We start from the raw sequence: 20,358 nt of genomic DNA, 5'->3' as shown, positions 1-20,358 counted from the left end.
CAATTGAAAAAAAAATCAAAATAAAACAAATCATGTTGCCTAGATAATAATCAACCACATATCAAGTGATGAAATTGAATAAAAAATAAATAAGATTTTTTTAAAAAATCAAATTGTAATGAATAAAAATTAAAAAGAAAAAAAAATTTAGTCTCTCGAGTTAGGAAGGCCCAAAGCTCTTCTGCCTCCAGAAAAAGGCTTAGTCCTTATTTTAAAAAAAAATTCTTAACTTGTCATCCACTCTTTAAATCTTTGAAAAAATCACCGAGATAGATGACGCGTCGCCTTCCTTGTTTAAATTTACCGTCGTCCACTCCTTAATTCTTTGAAAAAAATCAACAAGGTAGATAACGCGTTGCCTACCTTGTTTAAATTTTGGGTTGCTGAAAAACCAAGCTAGCATGTTTCAAATTAAGAAAAATCCTTTTTCAACCATATTTTGATTAAAAAAAAACCAAACCCTAAGATCTTTTTTCAACCATATTCATAGCATCTAACAACCCAAAAATTGGCTCAAAAATCCACAAAAGGAAAACTGCCTCAACACAAACTAAAAATTCCTTTTGAGTTCAAATCTACCATTTTAGGAAATTTTAAGGAAAATAAAACACCTTGAATAAACTCTTCCCGTCAAAAGGAACTCATTGCACTAAAATAACTCTTTTTTGTGGCTAGAATCAATCTCAACCGAAACTTTCTTTCTTTACCATCAAAATCCCAGCACCTTTTCTCTTCTTTCTTAAATTAGGGATCAAAAAATTAAAAAAAAAAAACAAAGTTCGTAACCAAAATTAGATTTCATGAATTTTTAGGAACTAAAAATATATAATTTGAAAAGTTGGAGGAGTAAAGTGTATGTTTAGCTACAAGTTTAGAAAAATCACATTTTTTATTACTTTTGATTTTATTTGATTTGATTTTAGTTTAGTTTTGTATATTTAAATCTTGCCCTTCTTTAATAGATGTACTTTAACTCACCGTCAATTTGGATTACCGTCAATTTGGATTTCAGGAGTGTAATTAGATAAAAAAAAAGAAAAAGAAAAAGGATTTAAAAAACAAATTACTGTGGCAAACCATAGTGATTTGTTTCTATATGAACAACGGTGTAGGGAATAGTAATTTCCCCAAGCCTTTTAGAGTATTTCTTAATTATTCAACTATAGTTTTTACCAAATTTTCATTCATTGATTGTTAGGATATCCAAATCCCATATATAATATTTATTGTAAGGACGGAACTGAAAAAATAATTTTAATTATATAAAAGAATTCGTAAAAAAAAAAAGCAATCAAAAGATTGAGGATTAAAATACAAAATAAATTTAATCTTTAATTAAATAGTGAAATTGAAAAGAAAAATTAATTTAATAACAAAAAAATCAAATGGATGAAGATCAAAATTGAAATAAGAAATACAAATAAATTTTTGATTATAGGGTGAAATTTAAAAGAAAAATCAATTTAACAAAAGACCCACAAAAAAATGAATACCAAATTGAAAAAAAAACAATATATGATAAATTAGGATTGAATGATGAAATTTAAAATAAATAAATATCTACAACAGGACGAATTAAAAAAATTAGTAAATCAACAAAATATAGACTAAAGTTGAAATACCAATAACAAAGAAGACCAAATTGTAATTTTCAAGGGAAGAAAGAAAAAAAAAACAAAAAAGAATGCCTTATCGACAACAAACTCTACATCAACAAGAAAAAAATATGACAGCACCTTTAATGACATAATGAAATTATATTTTTTGAATGCTGAGAGGCATTACACATGCAACCTAAAGTGTGTATGCCCCTCCATGCATAACCTTAAGTGTGTGGGCTCCTTTATAAGCATGCGCTTGTGCCACACGTGCCAACACTTTTTTTTATTTAAAAAATATTTAATATATGTAGAAAGACCACATTGCTCTTCATGAAATAAATAAATTAAAAAAACAAAGTGAAAAGACCAAAAAGTCCCTAGACACATATTTTATTTATTTTTTATTTTAAAAGTAAAGGAGTCATTTTACTATGCTTTAAAAAGTAAAAAGATATAAATATCTTTGTTTGTTAGTTTCAAAGATTGTAAGTTAAAAAGTAACTAAATTATTTTACTATACTTAAAAAAATATACATAATCTTAATTAATCATTTAATAACTAATAAGTTTTGAGAAAAGATATAAATACCCTTTACATCAAAGTATTTGATTTTTTTACAATAATAAAAACATAATTACAATAGTCTAGTGAATAATATAAATGAATATATGTCCACAGTTAATGGGAATGGGAAGGGTATATTGGCAAGGATTGCTTGACATTCCCAAGTCAAAAGATAGCCCTTTATACCATTTGCGTTCATTGTATGTTTGCCACGTGTATCTGTAATGCATATTAGGGTCACATGAAGAGAGCATGTGTTACCAAAAACTGAAAACGTAAAAGGCTGTTTAACAAGAGTAAGTTCTAACTTATTCATTGTAGTTTAACAAAATTAATAATTTATTTTGTGGTTTTAGAAACTACATATCTTTTCTCTGTATTCTTAAATTTGTTTGCCATTAAAAGCTGTTTAACAACTTTTTAAAATAAAATTGAATTTATTTTTTATAATTTTTTAATATTTTTAGATTGTTTTGATATATTGATATCAAAAATAATTTTTTTAAAATTAAAAATATATATCTTAATTTATTTTGAAGTAAAAAATTCTTTACAAAATAACTATTATTATACTTCCGAACATTCTTGATTTTTTTATATATTTTTTTGACAAATATAATAAAAAAATAGAATTAGGTAAAATAAGGAAATTTGACCAAGAAAGAAGGTCCTTTTACTAAATTTTTGTTGAGAATGGTCAACATTAATCAAGGGATTACTTAATTTTAATATCAACAATTACTAATTAATTATCTATACAAGGACGCGAGGGGTTAGAGGTGTAATTTACTCCCTCTTTGGCAATCCAATGCCTTATAAATGTCAACAGGGTAGTTGGTTTGGCCTGTAAGAACGTGCCACGCAGATAGAAATAGATTTGTAGTGTACTCAAACACAGGGAATCAAGGCTAGACGGAGACACACCAAATCCTCGAGCAGAAGAGAAGAGAAGTACTTTGGTGTCTTCTCTTTGGTTCGAAAGTCGAAGGGTTTTCTCTCGCTTACATTTCGATAAACTTATTAATCATTCAGCTTATCGATTCAAATCCAATCCTTTAAATTCCAATAATTCAATGGTAAATTACCTTCATTTATCTTTTCTTTCTTTAATGGATTTGTTAATGAAGGAGTGATTTGATCCCTTTCTTTTTAATTATTATTGGTGCTGTTGTTTTAGCTTCAAAAGAAGAAAACTCTTTTCATTTCCTTGTTTCTCTTGGCAAGCAATCATAAGATCTAATGTAAATTATTGCTATGATTTTTAGGTTATTTTGATCTCTTCCTTTCTGTTTTCTTTTTGAAACACCATCTAATCTTTATTTTTATGAGCTAAATTTAATTATGGGTTTTTTTTTTGTTTTTTTTTTCTGGCTGTAACAATTACTACCAAGTGTACAACTCCTCTCAAATTTTTATGTTTTTTTTTTTAAATTCTGCAGTTAATTATATGTCTTACGTTTGTGTATTATTCATTACAATTTGGGGGTTATTTAATTCTGTATATTTTGATGATTTGCATAAGTTACAGACCCTGTACTTAGAAATTCTCCTTTCGATCCACAGATGGGAATTGCGCTAAAAGGATATTTTGTTGTTTTATTGCTGGCACTGTTATCAAGCCCAGAAGCCGTGTTTGGAATTAGATTTGTGATTGATAGGGAAGAATGCTTCTCTCATGATGTTAAATATGAAGGAGATACAGTTCATGTTTCCTTTGTTGTAGTTAAGGTTGATTCGTCTTGGCATTATAGCGATGATGGTGTTGATCTGGTGGTAAGCCCTCTCTGTCTTTCTGACAGCCGGTTCTTTTCTTCTATTTTTTATGCCTAGGTAGATTAATTTCCTAGGACTATCTTTTGATTTGCGTTATGCATAAGCAGGCATCACTGTTTGAAGTGCAATTCAACTGCGTGAGATATAATTTGGCCTTTCAGTTTTTGGCCGTTGAAGCAATGTGAAGATAACTATTCTAGCAACCTTTTGTCCTACTATTTATTTTTTCCGTGAATCTGCATGATTGTTCCCAATCCGTTGACCTCCTTGTACTAGCAGTAGTTCTGCATCTCTTAAACATGTCCCCTTCCTTCCCCTCGCCCCATCTTGCTCTTCTTTCTTACTGGTAAAAAATCCAAAGGCCTATGTGAAACTTGCTTCTGGGCTGCAGTTCATCATCTTTCCATGTCATATGAAATGTAAAACAAAGGATCACTTCCTTTTGCTTGGTATCTTTAGCATGTTTGAGGTTATTATGTTATGGTAGAAGCAGCAATGTTTATGAAGCTAGTCTCTAATCCACTTAGATAATTTCAATAAGGCACTGGATGCGTGCTGATTCTGACATGTTTCTTCTGTTCCATGCCTGACAATTTATTTATTTCTGCTTTGGAAAGATTTTCCTCATCTTGTAGTTTTCTGGAATCAAACCTTTTTCTTTTTTTGTAATCTTCTAAATACTGGCAAAATGGTGTTTTGTATCCTTTTCAACTTAAATGTGTTATACGAACCATCATTGGTGTTCATAAGGAGAAATGGTTAGACTAGTAGCCATGAAGGCTAAAGGTTAAACCAGCATACCTGACATGTGTGGCAATATCATGTATTAGTCTAGCAAAAATTATTTTGAGGAGAAGGTTTATATAGTTGATACTTGCAGAGATTTTATATCTGATAAACATGTTTGGAATAAGGCTTTCCCTGTACTCTTTTATTTTGACATCTATTAGTGCTTGCAAAAGTGATTGGAATGATAGAAATCATGGAGGTAGAACCATTCATATACGATCTACGAATAATGGTATGTTGGATGGATGCCATTAGATGAATGGACAAGGATTACATGACAATCATTTTTGGAGTTTTTTGGTTACTTTTACAGGAAAGAATCCTAAATTCTTAAGGCACACCGTTGGAGAACAGCAGTTAATAAGAAGCTTACAATAGGCATCTTGCTTCCATAATATGTAGATGGAGTAAAATATTAAAAGCTGCTAGGAAGACAAACTTACACATTACCAGAAATCCCATGTTCTTTTATTTGTCACTCGGATATTTAGTTGGAACACAGTTTTCTTAACTTGGAAGGCTTTCTCTAAAGATTGATATAGCCAAACTAACAGATTTCTCGGAAGTAGGATGATTTTTCATGTTCCTATATTTAGATTGTAATGGCTATCAATGATGAGATTTCAACTATTGTATGTCTCAAGTCTTATCAGGCTGGGAACAGTTGATACTTTGTTATATTGTCAATCATTCCTGTCCTGACCCATCAACGGTTTTGAAATTGCAGGTGAAGGGACCTTCTGGTGATCAGATTCATGATTTCCGTGACAAGATAAGTGAGAAAATTGAGTTTGTGGCACATCAGAAAGGAGTCCACCGTTTTTGCTTCACTAACAAGTCTCCTTACCATGAAACCATTGACTTTGATGTCCATGTTGGTCACTTTTCATACTATGACGAGCATGCAAAGGATGGTAAGCAGTAATTTGGTGTACTTCATGTTTTTTCATTGCACTGAATCCTGAGAATGGTGAGGTTGGTGCTGTTTTGTTGTATATTTGCAGAGCATTTTCAGCCATTGTTGGAACAGATATCTAAATTAGAGGAGGCTCTCTACAACATTCAGTTTGAACAACATTGGCTAGAGGCTCAGACTGATCGCCAGGCAATTAGTATGTTCAAGATCTTTTCCCTATTTTGTTATTTAATTGATGTAAGGTCTGCTTTTTTCGCTTTTTCTTTCCTTTCTTGATGCCTAGACTTCACTAATCACACTTACCCATCTTTCTTCGGTTCTTCAGTCTTGTTAGTAGGACATTTTCCTGGCTTCAAACTGAATAAGATATGCTGCATAGCTAGATTTTCTTACTACCTAAACTGTAAAAAACTTTTAAATTTGTAATTTCCTTGCCCCTCACTCTCACCTTTGATGCTGGGGTTGATGTTGGTGGAAATAAAAATTAGTTAACACACCGAAATACACTTGATTCTTGTATTCCCAAGCTCCCAAAAGCGTATATAACCCTTTTAGACAAAAGAATGAATTTCCTATAATCATTTTGTTGTCTAACAAATTTCACTGGTTGTGGATGCAGTAAATGATGCAATGAGCCGGAGGACGATTCACAAGGCCTTCTTTGAATCTGCAGCACTTGTCGCCGCTAGTATTCTGCAAGTTTACCTGCTCCGCCGCCTGTTTGAGCGAAAGCTTGGGATGTCCAGAGTTTAGATTGGGCATGCTGCATGTTACTTGTACCAAGTGCAAGCTGAGCAGGATTTCAAACTTTTCTATCATACTTTGATGTTTTAGCGGGAAAAGAGCACCTGTAGACACCGCCTTTTAAAACTTTTTTGATAATGGAATTAACTTTTATGGTTTTTTCAGATGATTTTAGCTGTTCTTCAGGCAATCTTTGTCCTTGAGCAAGGCCCACAAGTTTTTCACTTGTGGAAACGGGATTCGAACTTGGCCTTCTCTTTAGAGAATATGTTGTCTTAAAACTGTTTTTGCATTTTCACCATCGGCCGCCAGCTGAAGTGGTGTTTCTTCGGCCATCCAGAAACATTTTCTCCGTAGTTTATCAAGCCCACAATTGGCTACGGGCCAGCTAACCAGTAGAGCAGAAGGATAACCTAATGCATAGCAAGGGTTTGTTTTCTTTATCCAATCCTCCAAAACTGTTTCAAGGTTTAGATCTAGAGTACGAGTATCAAGTGATGGAGGAACGACCAAAGTTGTCCGAATGCCTTGGAACAAGCGAGGTGAAGGATTTCCTAATAATTTGAAGAGTCAAGTTAACAAATTTAAAATATAGGTAAGCAAAATATTGAAAAATTGATTAAACTGAGAAAACTTAAAACAATAATTAACAAGATTTGAATTAATTAATTAAAAAATCTAAAACAATTTCAATTTGCTTTGGCTTTAAATGTGTGAATTGAATTGAACTGAATTGGTTCAACCATCACTTAAAAAAAAGCAATTAATCTCAAAAGTAATTCCCATATAAATAAAAATATGGTCCCTTACTTGTGTTTGTGCAAAGATGGAATGGTAAATGCAGCAATTGTGTTGTTGGCAAACATTCCAAGTAGAAGGTTCTAGCCGAAGATAGTCATCTATAAAATTATTCTTAGGTTAACGACAATGATTGAAAATGGTTGTTAGCCAAATAAAACTATTTACATAGTTGGTTGAAGGTATTAATTTCTCTTAATTAAGAGCTCAAGAAATGAAGAAATTTATAGAAATTTCTTTAGATAATCATCGGGAATATATTGAAAAGGTTATTAAACTAATAGCCAAAGTAATGGACTTAACTAATTCAATAGCTAATAGCCAAGTCATAGATTTAACTAATTCTCTTTACAATGTTAATAATATTTTTAAAGACTTAGACCTATAAATGTTGAAAATTAGTTTCTATTCTTGAAAGTCTTAAATGAATCAATTTGTTGGTTTTGTTGGTTTTTAACAACATATACCAAACTAAACCAAAACCAATCAGTTTAAATGAGTTTCAATTTGGGTTTGATTTTGAATTAAAAAAAATTCAATTTGGTTCTTGGTGACTCTTCTTTGTTCTCTAAAACCATTTCTTTGAAGCCTGACCTTTTTATAATTTAATGTTTTTTTCTTTTTTTTGCTGTAACATCTGCAACCCTGCTTTAAGATCTTCAATGCACCACCTTGCTGTGTTGCCAAGTTATAAAAGCTCTTCAGAAAAGAATTTAAAAATTATGTATTTCACAAACAAAGCCCATTACATGAAACTAAACGACACGAAAGCTCTACAGCTTACAACATGAGAGAAAGCAAAGAGAAGAAAAACATTCCGATTCATGATAGATACAATAATTGTGTATTTGCTCTTTCCCCCCACCACAACTCAGTTTTACAACACAAAAAAACAAATTCCAGGAGTACTCGTCAACACTCTACAGCTCCTATCTTCTTTGGTAAATACATTGTGGGGCCACAGATAGACGAACATACACTTCTCTTGAAGCTCTTACGTGGGAAAGGCACCGTCAAGAGTCCACCTGCGGACTTTGGATGCAGCAGAACCATTTTTTCTGAAAAACAGTAAATTATCCACGTTAGAAAGATGATAAACATAACACCCATGAGCTTGTGAGATAAAAAAAATAAAAAACTGTAGCCCACCCATGAATTATATGTGACATTTCTATGCTGATAATTTTAGAGGGAACTTGAAATGCAGCACTGAATAATGTCTCACAATATTTATCATCTTTCCATTTCCAACCATCTAGATGGACTTTCACAAATGCGGGGGTGGGGTTGCATTACAATTGATAAGATGATAGCAGCATCCATGTGGGAGAAAGACCAAATCTCCATTCCCACAAATTTTCCAAGCAGTGATCGCTTCCTCAGATGACATGGTTAGACTATCTGATCATTCCCCCCAGATTTATGTGGCCATAAATTTTGCAACTTTCCTCAATCATCCTAATTTCTGTTACAGCTAAAAATGATATCCTTTGAATTCTGATGCAAGATGATTTACACAACATGATTGGCCACATGAAACTCAACAAAATCCAATCCAATATCTACCTGATAGGCTACATCAAATTTTTTTTCTCTCTATTTTGTTGCATATTCAACCGGGTTTTCTTTGGTAGGTGAAAGCAATAGTAAATCCCACACAATTGAAAACTGACGTGCACATAGGCATGGAAAAATAGCCATTCAAGCAAGCTGTTATACATTACTGGGAAAGGAAATGCTATCTTGGCTGCCTAATGCACGTGTCATTTGCAAGACACATACCTGCACTGTCGTAGAAGAAAATGTGTGGTTGTGTGATAAAATTAGAACTTACAGGCTGATGTTTGGCAGGATTTACTCCAGGCTTAACATGAGAATCACCAGCCTTTCCTGGTGACTCCGGTTTGCCACCTGTCTTCTTCTCATCCCTTGCCTTATTAAATATCACAGTAAATCCCTCAGCTGATGCAGGATCATTGACATCCCATTCACCAAATTTTGGCAGTGGCCGACCTGTGTCCTGCTGGGAAGAAAGACAAGAAGAGAGTTGCTGTCAAGACTCTCACAGTTGTATAGATCAGGGGAAAGCCATACATCAAGTAGCAGTGGTTTTAAATTTAACATCAAGTACTACAAAAATTTAGAAATACGATTACAGATGTTCAGTACAATAACATCATAGTTTCACTGTGGTCCAATGAAGTCAAAGGAGTCTTAACAGATAATAAACACAACCACCAAACTAACAAACCATGTGGTCTTGTTCTATAGAAATAATTCACCAGAACTGAAAACACAGAACTAAAATAAATGATAATGAGGAAACCACAAAAAAATTAAAGCAGGTTTCAAATGATCTAGTATGCCATCACATATGCGGGGAGTAGAAGAAGCTTAACAACAAACATATATAATTCTTAATGCCCATTGTCATATACATGAACAACACCTCTAAGATAACTTAGGATCAAGAACTCTATTATCTATCAGATTGAGCTCAAATAGCCCATTACAGTCAACATCTTTTGATTATCTGCTACAGCATGCAAAACTTGGCAAGGGACAGATATGCATGGCTAAAAACACGTGCATAAAAGCCGAAACCTTCCAAGTAATTATCCTTTAATTGTCAGTAAGAAATGTCAAATCTCAAAAGGGTTCTACAAATTGCAACTTGCATTGATATTTCAATTCTATATCAATACAGAAAAGGGAAAGGAAAAAAAAGGAGAAACTAATGGCCTATCGGGTCTTGGGGGATTTAAGTGCGTGTGTTTGTATGCCAAATTGTACCAAATCACTCGAACATTGGGTGATGACTTAGATACCAGAAAGATCCGGTGACGATCGCCACAAAAGAATAAAAAAATGAAGTATAATGGATGAGACATGAGATAAAAATGGCTCATTTATTAAGCTATGCTAACATATTCAACTCATCGACTTCAATCATTCAACAGGCTTCCAAAATTCTAGTCGATTCCTAACTACATGCATGTTTATGCTGGTAAGGCAACAACATACCTGAACAGCAATCCTCTACATTACAAAATGACCTTTCTTGATTCTTACAACACAAAAAGGCTCTAAAATCACCCCCTAATGAAAGTTATGAATGGCTTCCCCATCCCCTGTATTGCTCTTAGAGCTTGTAACTCTCTTAATTAACACAAAGATATTGAAGGGATACGCAAAAATGAAAATTTTCTAAATAAGCAATTACAGACACAAATAGGTCAATTCAACATACTTCCTTTTGTTTTTTAAAATGCTCTGAGCATCACATAACATGTATAGTTCATTAATTACAAGTCATAAACATAAACCAAAAAATAAAATTAAAAAAAAATCCACTTCTCTACACATTAAATATAATTTCATAAACAGCTCTAGCAAAAAGAAAATTAGTGGAAATGAAAAAAAAAAAGGGACACAAAATGAGTTGATCAAAACTATATCGTCTAAAAATAAAAAGAATAAGAACCGAGATCAAACCAACATAATTTGTTTTTAAAAAAAATATTTGTAACCAACTGAAAAGGCCAAACCATCAAAAATCTAACACAAATCAATCATAAACCAGCAAAAATAAATAAATTAAGAAACAAATATAGACAGAAGCTATAACACATAAAAACACACACATACTTGCATACAGGAATCAGCATACATATGTTCCACAGAGAGAGAAACTACATACCGACATGAATTCCAGAGAGAGACTTTTCAGCTAAAAATACTAATCAGAGAGAGCAAAGAGACGGGGAAAGAGAGAGTTTCCTTTTTTAGAGAGAGTGTAAAATGGGCCTGGAGCGGGCCTGTCTGTATTATAAACATAAAGGAGTGAGAGTAACGGAGATATTAAAGGCTGCCGTTAGTCCGTCGTCATCAATGACGTGGCAAGAGTGATTGAGAACGGCACGGGGAGTGAGCTGGAAAACGGCGTGATTGGGAGAGATGTTGGGCTCCTTGGAGGCAATCTGTACAATTGACTTGCTGGCACTCCTTTTGCTTTGTCGTATATATATTTTTTTTTGTTTTTTTAGCCAATAATTAAACCATCGATGTCTTTTACAATATATATATATATTTTAGTTTTAGATTTCTATTTTTTCATTCTCCTATTTTTCTTAATAATGAAAAAAAAAATTCTGGCTGCCTTCTATTTCATATTGCCCTTTTATTTTATTTATTGTAAGGTTATTTTAAAACCAATTTAATCTTCATGAAAAATCTTTAAAATTATTAATTATTATATAATATGATATATTTTTATTTTTTTTATTAATATAAATATTCAGGTTAATTAATATATATCTTAACTAATCTAATTGATCTGAAATTAATGATAATGATATTTTTATTTCTATTGATATGTTTTTGTGGTAAACATGACTAAAATGACTAAAATAAACGAAAAAGCAATATTGATTTTAATTAAAGAGGTGATTAAGAGCGCTTAACCCATTTCTTGTGTTTATTTCCATTAAAATGAATAGTTAAATGTCATTTGATGGCCTCATTAATCAGTAAGGATATGGACACACAATTTTTCGCTTTCGATAAAGACAAAACCCATATATCAAATAGATGGTGTCAGTCACGCGACCCCGCCATGACCAAAAATAAAAACTTAATAATAAAATTAGAGATTGTGATCATATGCTAATCACATGATTAGTCACTTCTCTCTCTCTCTCTATTAAATTGTGAGCTGTAGGTACCCTTATTCCAATATTTAAATCCTAATTTTTCTCGCTAAAATAATTAGAAATCCTTTCAAATATTTATCAAATTATAATACTAATCAAATTTATACGATATTGGAAAATAATCCTTATATATATATATATATTACTATGGTCTTTTAGCCTTGTAACTTAGTGCACATATTTTATTCATCCAAGTATATATTTTGCTTAGATGGCATGTCCAGCCAAATTTTTTTTAATAAAGATTAAATATTTTAAGTTAATTTTATTAACCTTGTTATAATATATTAATATTAAAACTTTTTCACTTAACGATTCAATTAACTTAATAAATTCAAAAATAATATGGATAACCAACAAAACATGGTTTGACTTAAAAAAATTTAAATAATTTATTTTTAAAAGTATTAAGATGATGGTATATTAGATCAGGAATTTTATTAAAATAAATTATAAAATTTAATTCTCAATTAATTAAAATTCAGTCGTCAAACTTTCTATTTGGATCATGGATTCTATTATGTATAATAACTTTATTTTTTAAAATTATTTTTTATTTAATACATGATAACAAAAATAAATGCTCACAAAATTAAATATCAATCAAATATGAATTTGTTTATTTGAGATTATGATAAATTTACATAAAATAATTCAAAATAAATTATGAATACTATTTAAAGTCATTCAAATATTAATGGATAAAATTAAAATAATAAAAATAATAATAACGAATAAAATTTAAAAAATAAATTAATAAAAAAATCACAGACAAAATAAAAAAAGAAAAAAGAAAACAAGACAGGCCCTACGCCAGGGTTATTATATTTTTTTTCCCCTCAAATTAGTACACTCATTTTGTTTTTTAAAGAGATGCCAACAATACATCATTTCTAGTTCATCTTTAACTGTTTACTTGACTGAAAAGTCAAGATTCTAGCTTTTTTATATATATAAATAAATTAAAATTTTAATATTATTCATCTAAAAATATCTTAAATACCTAAATAAATCTATTTATGGCATTAAATTAACACAACCAGTTAAAGAAAATGTAAATCAACCTATATTGAAAAATTGTTCCACTCTTGATAAAATTGTTCCACTCTTGATCTGTATTTTCAAGTAAGATTAAGGTCTAAAACCATTCCAATAAAATTACCCTTATTGAATAGAATAGAATGTTTTGGCACTAAAATCAAACTTTTTTATTATAAAATTGTGACTAATCAATGATTTTCTCTCTTTTATTATTATCTAATGATTTTTTCTTTCTTCTCTCACATGCAAGAACTAAAAAATAAATAAAATAAAATTTTATTTTAAATTTTTTTTCACACAACTTTAAGCTTGTTCATGGAATTTCTCATTGTTTTACATTTTGATTCTTTTTTGTTATTTTCTTAACAGATTTTTTTTAAAAAAATAATCATTAATTTAACCATAAAAAGCTACAATAGAAGACAAAATTGAAAATAAAAACCATGATATTATGAATTGCTACAATAATTTATCTCACTGTTTTAGCATATATTATAGTTATAATTATAATGTAACATCCAATTTTCATTTTAAATGAAAATGATTTGTTTGTGTCAATCTCCATTAACAAGGCAATTAGATGTCAATTAACTATTGATCATAACTGAGTAAATTTTAAAAACACAAAATAATTATTAATTAAAGCAATTTTGAATAAGTGAAACAAATACAAAGACAAAAAAGAAGGATTTCATGGTGCTCAGTGATAATCCATAGATACTTCCAACGTATATTTCTTCCCATCAGAATGTGAACTGTGATCTATAGATCTGATAAACAATTCTAAGTTAGGTGTTTTTGGGGATATGCTTTTAATTTATTTAACAACAATAATAGTTTTCTCCATATTCAGAGCCACCCTGTTGCTTTCCTCTTTCTAGTCCTATCAAGCATAACCCTCTGTAGATGTTCTTCTCTTACTCATTCTTATGGAACCTGTAAGAGAACGTGAAGGAGAGCTATATAACTTCTTTTCTTTTTCTTTTTCTTTTTTCTTGTTTTTTTTAGGGGGGTTGGGGGGGGGGGGGGTGTTAATAATATAGAGAAATGTACCTTTCAAATTAACAACACCAGTGCAATTAATGTCAACAAAGTCAATCATAGCAACTCCATCCCTTTTGATATTGCTAGATTCTGTCTGCCACGCCCGTAACAATACTTGTATTCTGCCTGATTGAAAGGTGTACCCTGTCAACAATTTTTTTATGAAAATCTCCTCCTCATGATTCCATTATATGGTGCAAATCGAAGAAAATGATTCAGACACCTCATCTCTCCTTGGCAAACTGCTGCTTCCTCCACCTTTGCTGTTCTTCCTGGGATCTGGACAGAAGATATAAATTAAACAAGGAAGATCCTTAAGAGAAGTTTAAACAAAGGCATGGCTTTCTTAGTATCAGTGCCACTCACAAATTGGTTGGTTATTGCCGTGGCATAGATCACCAATCCTGATATGATTTGCAGGCCACATGGCCGTGCTAATTAGAAAATCCTGACCTGCTAATTTATGCTGGATATTCTGCATGTGCCAGAGAGTTACTAATGACACCCACATGCAGGGAGGACATGGCTCCACCCTCAACTTCAATTTTGTTCCCCTGATAATAGATAACAAGCATGAACCAGCCGCCTACTTACTCTACGGGATCATTTTAAGAAAAACTAAACTATCGTTTAAAATTTGGGTGAGTCATTCTATGCAGCTGGCTACAACCTAAGAGAGAAGATATATATTGACCATGGTTGGATGAACACTTGTAACATTCTAACCTCCTCCTCCTCGTCTTCTTCTTTTTATTTTTTGAGAAATTACATTCTATGCTTTAATATGCCCACCAGTTTCTCAAATTGCTCAAGATACGCTAGCAATCTTTCTTCTCCCTCACCCTCCAGGAAAACAAAATAAGAACTAATCAGCAGTGATATAAATTAACTAATTAGTTAGTGAAAAACAAATGCTGTCAATTGCAATCAATGCAATAGTATGCAAATCATCTAGCACATTGATGTGCCCCTGTTTTCATTTTCATTTCTATCGAGAAAATAAAAAATCTCTATGAAGAATTGTTCAAGAAACAAAAACATACACAAGAATTCAATACAAAATAAATAAATAAATAAATTGCAAATTACCTGTCAACTGTCTAATAAACCACACGAGAGCATTTTCAAGTTGATCCTGCCAGTTCCAATTTCCAGCACCTGCTAATAAGAGAAATATTAGGTGTAGAAAGGTAGAGACTGGAAACTTTGAGAACGCACCTCCCGGCAACTAATTAATCAAGAACATTTTCAATAAATTCCAGTGGCATGTTGTGCTACAAGAACCTGCTAATAAGAGAACTATTAGGAGTAGAAAGGTCAAGAATGAAACTTTTGAGGCCTTGGTTATTAAAGAAAACATGAGACAAGAAGACACTAGTACAAATAAAGAATGGACTTGCACAGCACCTGCATTCAAGTTGGCATTGCTAAAAGCCTCAAACATTAAGACCAACGCCCCCAATCTCTAAAAGGCACCACATTCCACATGTCAAGGCATAGTTTAAGAGCTTCTCTTAAAGGATATTTATTATGTGACTACCATTATATCTGAGTGTGACCAATGTATTTCACCTGAAAAGGCATAAACTACTTGATTATATAGGCAATAAAAATGAAAAAGAAAAGGTACTGAATTGTTCAAGAGTAAAAGACAAACCAATAATGAGTAGCACAACTGATAGATAATGGAGGTTCATTCCAGCCTCTTCTGCTCTCCATAAAGCGGCTTAAATCCTCGTTTCCCAACCCAATCACATTGCTACTCCTCTAGATTTTTGCATCATTTCCTTCTGTTGTGCCTCAAGGACTTCAAATTCTTCATGGCAGTTATCAAACCCTCATCTATGCTTCCATTAAAATTCCAGGATATCATTCCCCTCTCCTGCAAATCCTTCAAAAGAATTTCACTCTTTACAAGACTAACCCCATTGGTGGAAATAGCATCAATGAGAGTGCAATAGGTTGTGGTGTTGGGCCAGAGGCCCCTTTCTTTCATCTCTTCATACAGTTTAAATGCAGCCAAAGCATCACCATCAGCACAAAGGCCTGCTATGAGAACATTGTATGCAACAACATCGAGTTTCACCCCACAAAGCACCATTTTACCCCTCAACTTTAAAGCCTCAGACAGTTTAGCTTTCTTGCAGAGCATGTGCATTAGAGTTGTAAAAGTAGCGACAGTTGGAATGAGCTGCTTCTGAAGCATGCAATCAAGAACCAGCATGGCTTCTTCAACCTTCCCACACTGGGCAAGCCCTCTTACCATAGCACTCTCAGCAACATCCCAGGAACTGACACCAATTGCTTCCATTTCATCTTTTAGCCTGAATGCTCCTTGTACATCCCCCATTCTACACATACCATTAATTAAAGAAATGTACTGTTTGCTTGTAGGAGTAATACCCCTCTCCAACATGTCATGCAGAAGAAGATGAGATTCTCGGAGAGCAGAGGCTCTGTTCAGTCCAGTAAAGATGGCATTGTAAGTATTTACATCAGGAATAATTCCAAGTAAATTCATAATATTCAACAGATCAAATGCCTTTCCCATTTTATCAGTTTCACATGAATTCGTGATGAGCATGTTAAGTGTAAGTTGATCAACTGAAGTATCTTCCAAGATCATCTTCTTTAACATTTTAAAACCAACGTCCAGCATACCAGACTTGCAAAGCCCAAGAATGATAGAATGGCAAGTTAATTTATCAGGTGAAATACCCATCCTTGTCATGATGTTGTAGAATTTAGAGCATTTCAACAAATCCTTTTTCTTTGAATACCCATGCAAGAGAATATTATATGTAGCCAAGCTAGGGGTCAGACTACGACTCTGCATCTTTATGCAGAGCTTATCAACCTTTTCCATTTTCCCCATCCTTGAGTATCCATCTAGTACTGCATTAATTGCAATAGTATCTGGGTTTATGCCTTTGTGCTCCATCTCTTCATAAATATATGAAGCAGCATTTGATTGACCAACCTTGAACAAACCATCAAACAAGCTAGTGTACATGACCTTATTTGGGGACAGAGTTCCTCTTGCCAGTGCTTTTTCAAAGAAAAGAAGAGCAGGCACCATTTTGCCTTTCCTACTTAACCCAGCAAGAATGATAGCATATGTGTGACTATCAGGCAGCACATTAAATTGGACCATTTCATCAAAAAGAGCCACTGCATCTGACAACTTCCCCCATTTACATGTCTCAGTGAGAATTGTATTGTAGATATTAGTGTCCACGGCAGCAGGAATATGGTGAAGTTTATACAGTAATTTCTTTGCCTCCCTCAAATTTCCACCCTTGCATAGCCCTTTAAGCAGACTACCATATGTGAAATGACTAGGGTAATGACCTAATTTAATCATCTCATCAAACATTGAGAATGCTTTCAGGGCATCACCCAAAATTCCATAGCCATTTATAATACAATCAAAAGTGATGGAGTTAGGGGCAAGATCAATTGTGCTCATATGACGCATAAAATCCTCTGCCTCTGCTACCCTTCCAGCTCTACAAAGAGAAGAAACCAGCACATTACAGATGAAATAGTCCACATCATGGCCAGTGCGAATCATTGTTGCATAGTTCCTGAATGCTTCTGTGATATCACCCTTTTTGCAGGAATTGTAAATTAAAGTAGCGTATATGACATAGTTTGGTGCAAGTCCAGCTTTAAACATTTTACATATCACTTCCTTTGCATTTTTTATTTTTCCTGCTTTGCAAAATCCATTTATGAGCACAGAAAATGTAATAATATCTGGACTTACACCATCCTTGAACATCATATAAAGCAATTGCAAAGACTCATCAAGCAATCCATGTTTGCATAACCCATCAATCATGGCTGTGTATGCTCTGTAGCCAACAACCATCCCACCCATTCTTATTCTCTCCATAAGGCTTTTGGCTACATCAAATTTCGCAAGCTTGGACAACCCACTTAAAATAGCCCCATAAGTAACTTCATCAGGCCTTAGTCCCTTTGCTTCCATCACATCCAAAAGCCTCAAAGCTTGCTCAAAATTACCACAATCACAATGCCCATCAATCAAAATATTGTAAGTAACACGGTTTGGTGAAAGGTTAAGCATCAGCATCTCATTAAAAACTCGAGTAGCACCTCCAATCTTTCCTTCTTTCATAAGTCCATTAATTAGAGTATTATAAGTGAATTCATTAGGAGCTATCATCCTCTTTCTCATCTTTTTCAACAGTAAATACCCTTTTGCACTTCTGTTGTTTTTACACAAATCATCAATGAGCATATTATATGTGCAGACATCTGCTTCAATACCCTTAGATTCCATTCTATCAATCAAATCAGAGGCTGCTTTATATCGCCCCTTCTTGCAACACCAATTAAGAATAGTATTATAAGTAACTATAGTTGGAACATAACCACTCCCTTCCATCTTTCTTAAAAGATAACCAGCTTCCTTAAGCTTCCCTTCGACACACAAAACATTAATCAATATATTAAAAGTAGCAACATTTGGACAAATCCTCCTAGCTAGCATTTCCATAAAAAAAGACCAAACCGACCCAACCCTCCGTTCCTTTACCACTGAACCAAGCAGCATATTACACGTATAAACAGAAGGGTTAAACCTTCTAAAACCCATCAAATAAAAAGTCTCTAAAGCATCAATAACCATTCCTTCTCTCAAATAAACCCTAATCAAAAGGTCAAAAACTGAAGGGTTGGACTTGCAAAGTGGGTAAGTGTTCATTAAAGCATCAAAAACAGATTTTGAACCAACACCCAGTTTAGAAAGATGCCTTAAAATTGACTTAGCAGCCTCATACATTCTAGCTCTCACAAGTACATGAGTAGAGATGGAGAGTATATGAGTAAGGTGATTGAGTTCCAAACCAGGTTGCTTAATGACCCAGTTGAGGAATTTCAAAGTTAGCCTCCCATGGACTGGCCTCAGTGAAGCTAATCTGTATTCCATGTGGTTTAGTGAGTCCCAGCGGTCTAGAGTCAGCATTATGTATATGCTCTTTTCCATTTCTGCTGTTCCAAAAATTCTAACTTTGAATGAGAATATGTTTCAAAAATACAAACTTTGAACGAGAAAACACACCACGACACACACAGAAAGAAAAGAAGGGAGAGAGGAAAGGAGGGTACCTGGGGATTGTTGGTGGGTGAAAGCAGAGTTTTTGTGATCATATGTGAAACTTTGTTTGGTATAATCAGAGAAGGGTATGTGGGAAAAGGGTCTAAATCTTGACAACTGAAGTGGGATTTTAGAGATTGTTTTGGCCGTTGAAGAAGATATAAAACAGGGCACCATCGTTTGCAGAACAAGGCTCTGTTTCTGTTTCAACTCGACTCAATATTGAAGGGAAGAACTATCTAAAGCAAATTATTTACATATCAGCTCTGTGTCTTATTTCCCAATTAATATTTCAATAGTAGGGTTCACTTTGTACAATTAATTTTTTTACTTTTATTTTTTAATATAAAATTTTTAACCTTAAATATTAATTTCATTAAAATAATTGATGAATAAATAAAAAATTGATTTCAAGTAATATTGGAATGTGGGTTCATTTTATATGATTAATTTTTTTTTATTTTTCAATATAAACTTTTTAATATAAAATATTAATTTGATTAAAATTGATTTCAACTAATTTTGGTCGGCATGATTTTAATAAACTTAAAAACTCCTTTTATCTAATGTGAGAAATGAATAAACTTTAATAAAAAGGTAAGAAGTTAAAATTGAATATAAAAAATATTTAAATTTTTAAAAATAAAATATCATAAGTAAAGTGAGTTTTAAACTTAAACTCCCATGTACTATTTAAATCCAAATTTAAGTTTGGGTTTGATGTAAAACAATTTTTTGTTCTAGAAAAAACTATTTATTTTTTATCAACATAATTTGAGTTTGGGTATAATCTATAAAAAAATATATTTTTATTAGCCTATTATTTTGTCCAGTTTATAAATAAAATTTGATAAACTTCATTAGTTTTTTTAAAATTATTTTTTCAGCCTGATTAAAATAATATTTAGTTATGAAATTTATTTTAATTTTATGACAAGTAATTAAGATGATAATAATAGTGAGAATTAGTGGAATTAACCTTCTTTTTTTTTATCATCAATTTTGGTTCCAAAATCTACCAATGAATAGTTTTTTGTATGATGTTTTTATAAAGATTCTACAACTCTTCTTCACCTATATTTTAGCCTACCCCTACTATTTTAAACAAAATTTTCTTCACTGTTTTCCTCACAATCTACAACTTAAGTGCAATGCTCATAAAGAGACATTTGAGTTTTATTTTCTTTGTTTATAGATATCATTTAGAAATGCATCTATATAAAAAAGTGATGTTAAGTCATGAGCAATAA

The 20,358-nt window shown here is 32.4% G+C and overlaps 3 protein-coding genes across 22 annotated transcripts; 1 reads left to right on the top strand and 2 right to left on the bottom strand.

Annotated features, from left to right (window-relative positions):
* Nucleotides 1–3,047: 3,047 nt before the first annotated feature.
* Nucleotides 3,048–6,557, top strand: P24BETA2 (emp24/gp25L/p24 family/GOLD family protein). Its single transcript, XM_011040506.1, has 5 exons — nt 3,048–3,242; nt 3,730–3,939; nt 5,456–5,642; nt 5,733–5,840; nt 6,264–6,557. The coding sequence occupies exons 1-5, from the start codon at nt 3,240–3,242 to the stop codon at nt 6,395–6,397; spliced, it is 642 nt and encodes a 213-aa protein (XP_011038808.1). The 5' UTR covers nt 3,048–3,239; the 3' UTR covers nt 6,398–6,557.
* A 1,329-nt stretch (nt 6,558–7,886) lies between these two features.
* NOI (RPM1-interacting protein 4 (RIN4) family protein) lies at nt 7,887–10,992 on the bottom strand. Of its 4 annotated transcripts, none has more exons than XM_011040510.1 (3): nt 10,887–10,992; nt 9,021–9,206; nt 7,887–8,244 (listed from the first exon to the last, which is right to left on the bottom strand). In XM_011040510.1, exons 1-3 carry the CDS (start codon nt 10,890–10,892, stop codon nt 8,200–8,202), a joined length of 237 nt encoding a protein of 78 aa, XP_011038812.1. In that variant the 5' UTR covers nt 10,893–10,992; the 3' UTR covers nt 7,887–8,199. The 4 variants fall into 4 exon arrangements, with proteins under 4 accessions (XP_011038812.1, XP_011038811.1, XP_011038810.1 ...); XM_011040509.1 differs by having other exon boundaries at nt 9,021–9,209; nt 10,887–10,986; XM_011040508.1 differs by having other exon boundaries at nt 10,835–10,893.
* Nucleotides 10,993–13,558: 2,566 nt separating this feature from the next.
* On the bottom strand, nt 13,559–19,342 carry LOC105135585 (PPR superfamily protein). Of its 17 annotated transcripts, XM_011040523.1 has the most exons (7): nt 19,120–19,342; nt 15,641–19,002; nt 15,073–15,555; nt 14,350–14,826; nt 14,207–14,262; nt 13,993–14,127; nt 13,559–13,875 (listed from the first exon to the last, which is right to left on the bottom strand). In XM_011040523.1, exons 1-2 carry the CDS (start codon nt 19,283–19,285, stop codon nt 15,764–15,766), a joined length of 3,405 nt encoding a protein of 1,134 aa, XP_011038825.1. In that variant the 5' UTR covers nt 19,286–19,342; the 3' UTR covers nt 13,559–13,875; nt 13,993–14,127; nt 14,207–14,262; nt 14,350–14,826; nt 15,073–15,555; nt 15,641–15,763. The 17 variants fall into 17 exon arrangements, with proteins under 17 accessions (XP_011038825.1, XP_011038816.1, XP_011038824.1 ...); XM_011040514.1 differs by having other exon boundaries at nt 13,993–14,262; XM_011040522.1 differs by lacking the exon at nt 13,559–13,875 and having other exon boundaries at nt 13,962–14,127.
* Between the last annotated feature and the right edge of the window lie 1,016 nt (nt 19,343–20,358).

This window comes from Populus euphratica, unplaced genomic scaffold (assembly GCF_000495115.2).
Source record: "Populus euphratica unplaced genomic scaffold, PopEup_1.0 scaffold47.1, whole genome shotgun sequence".
Taxonomy (NCBI): Eukaryota; Viridiplantae; Streptophyta; class Magnoliopsida; order Malpighiales; family Salicaceae; genus Populus; species Populus euphratica.
Note: the sequence above shows the minus strand (reverse complement) of the source record. Positions and strands in the feature narration are given on the sequence as shown.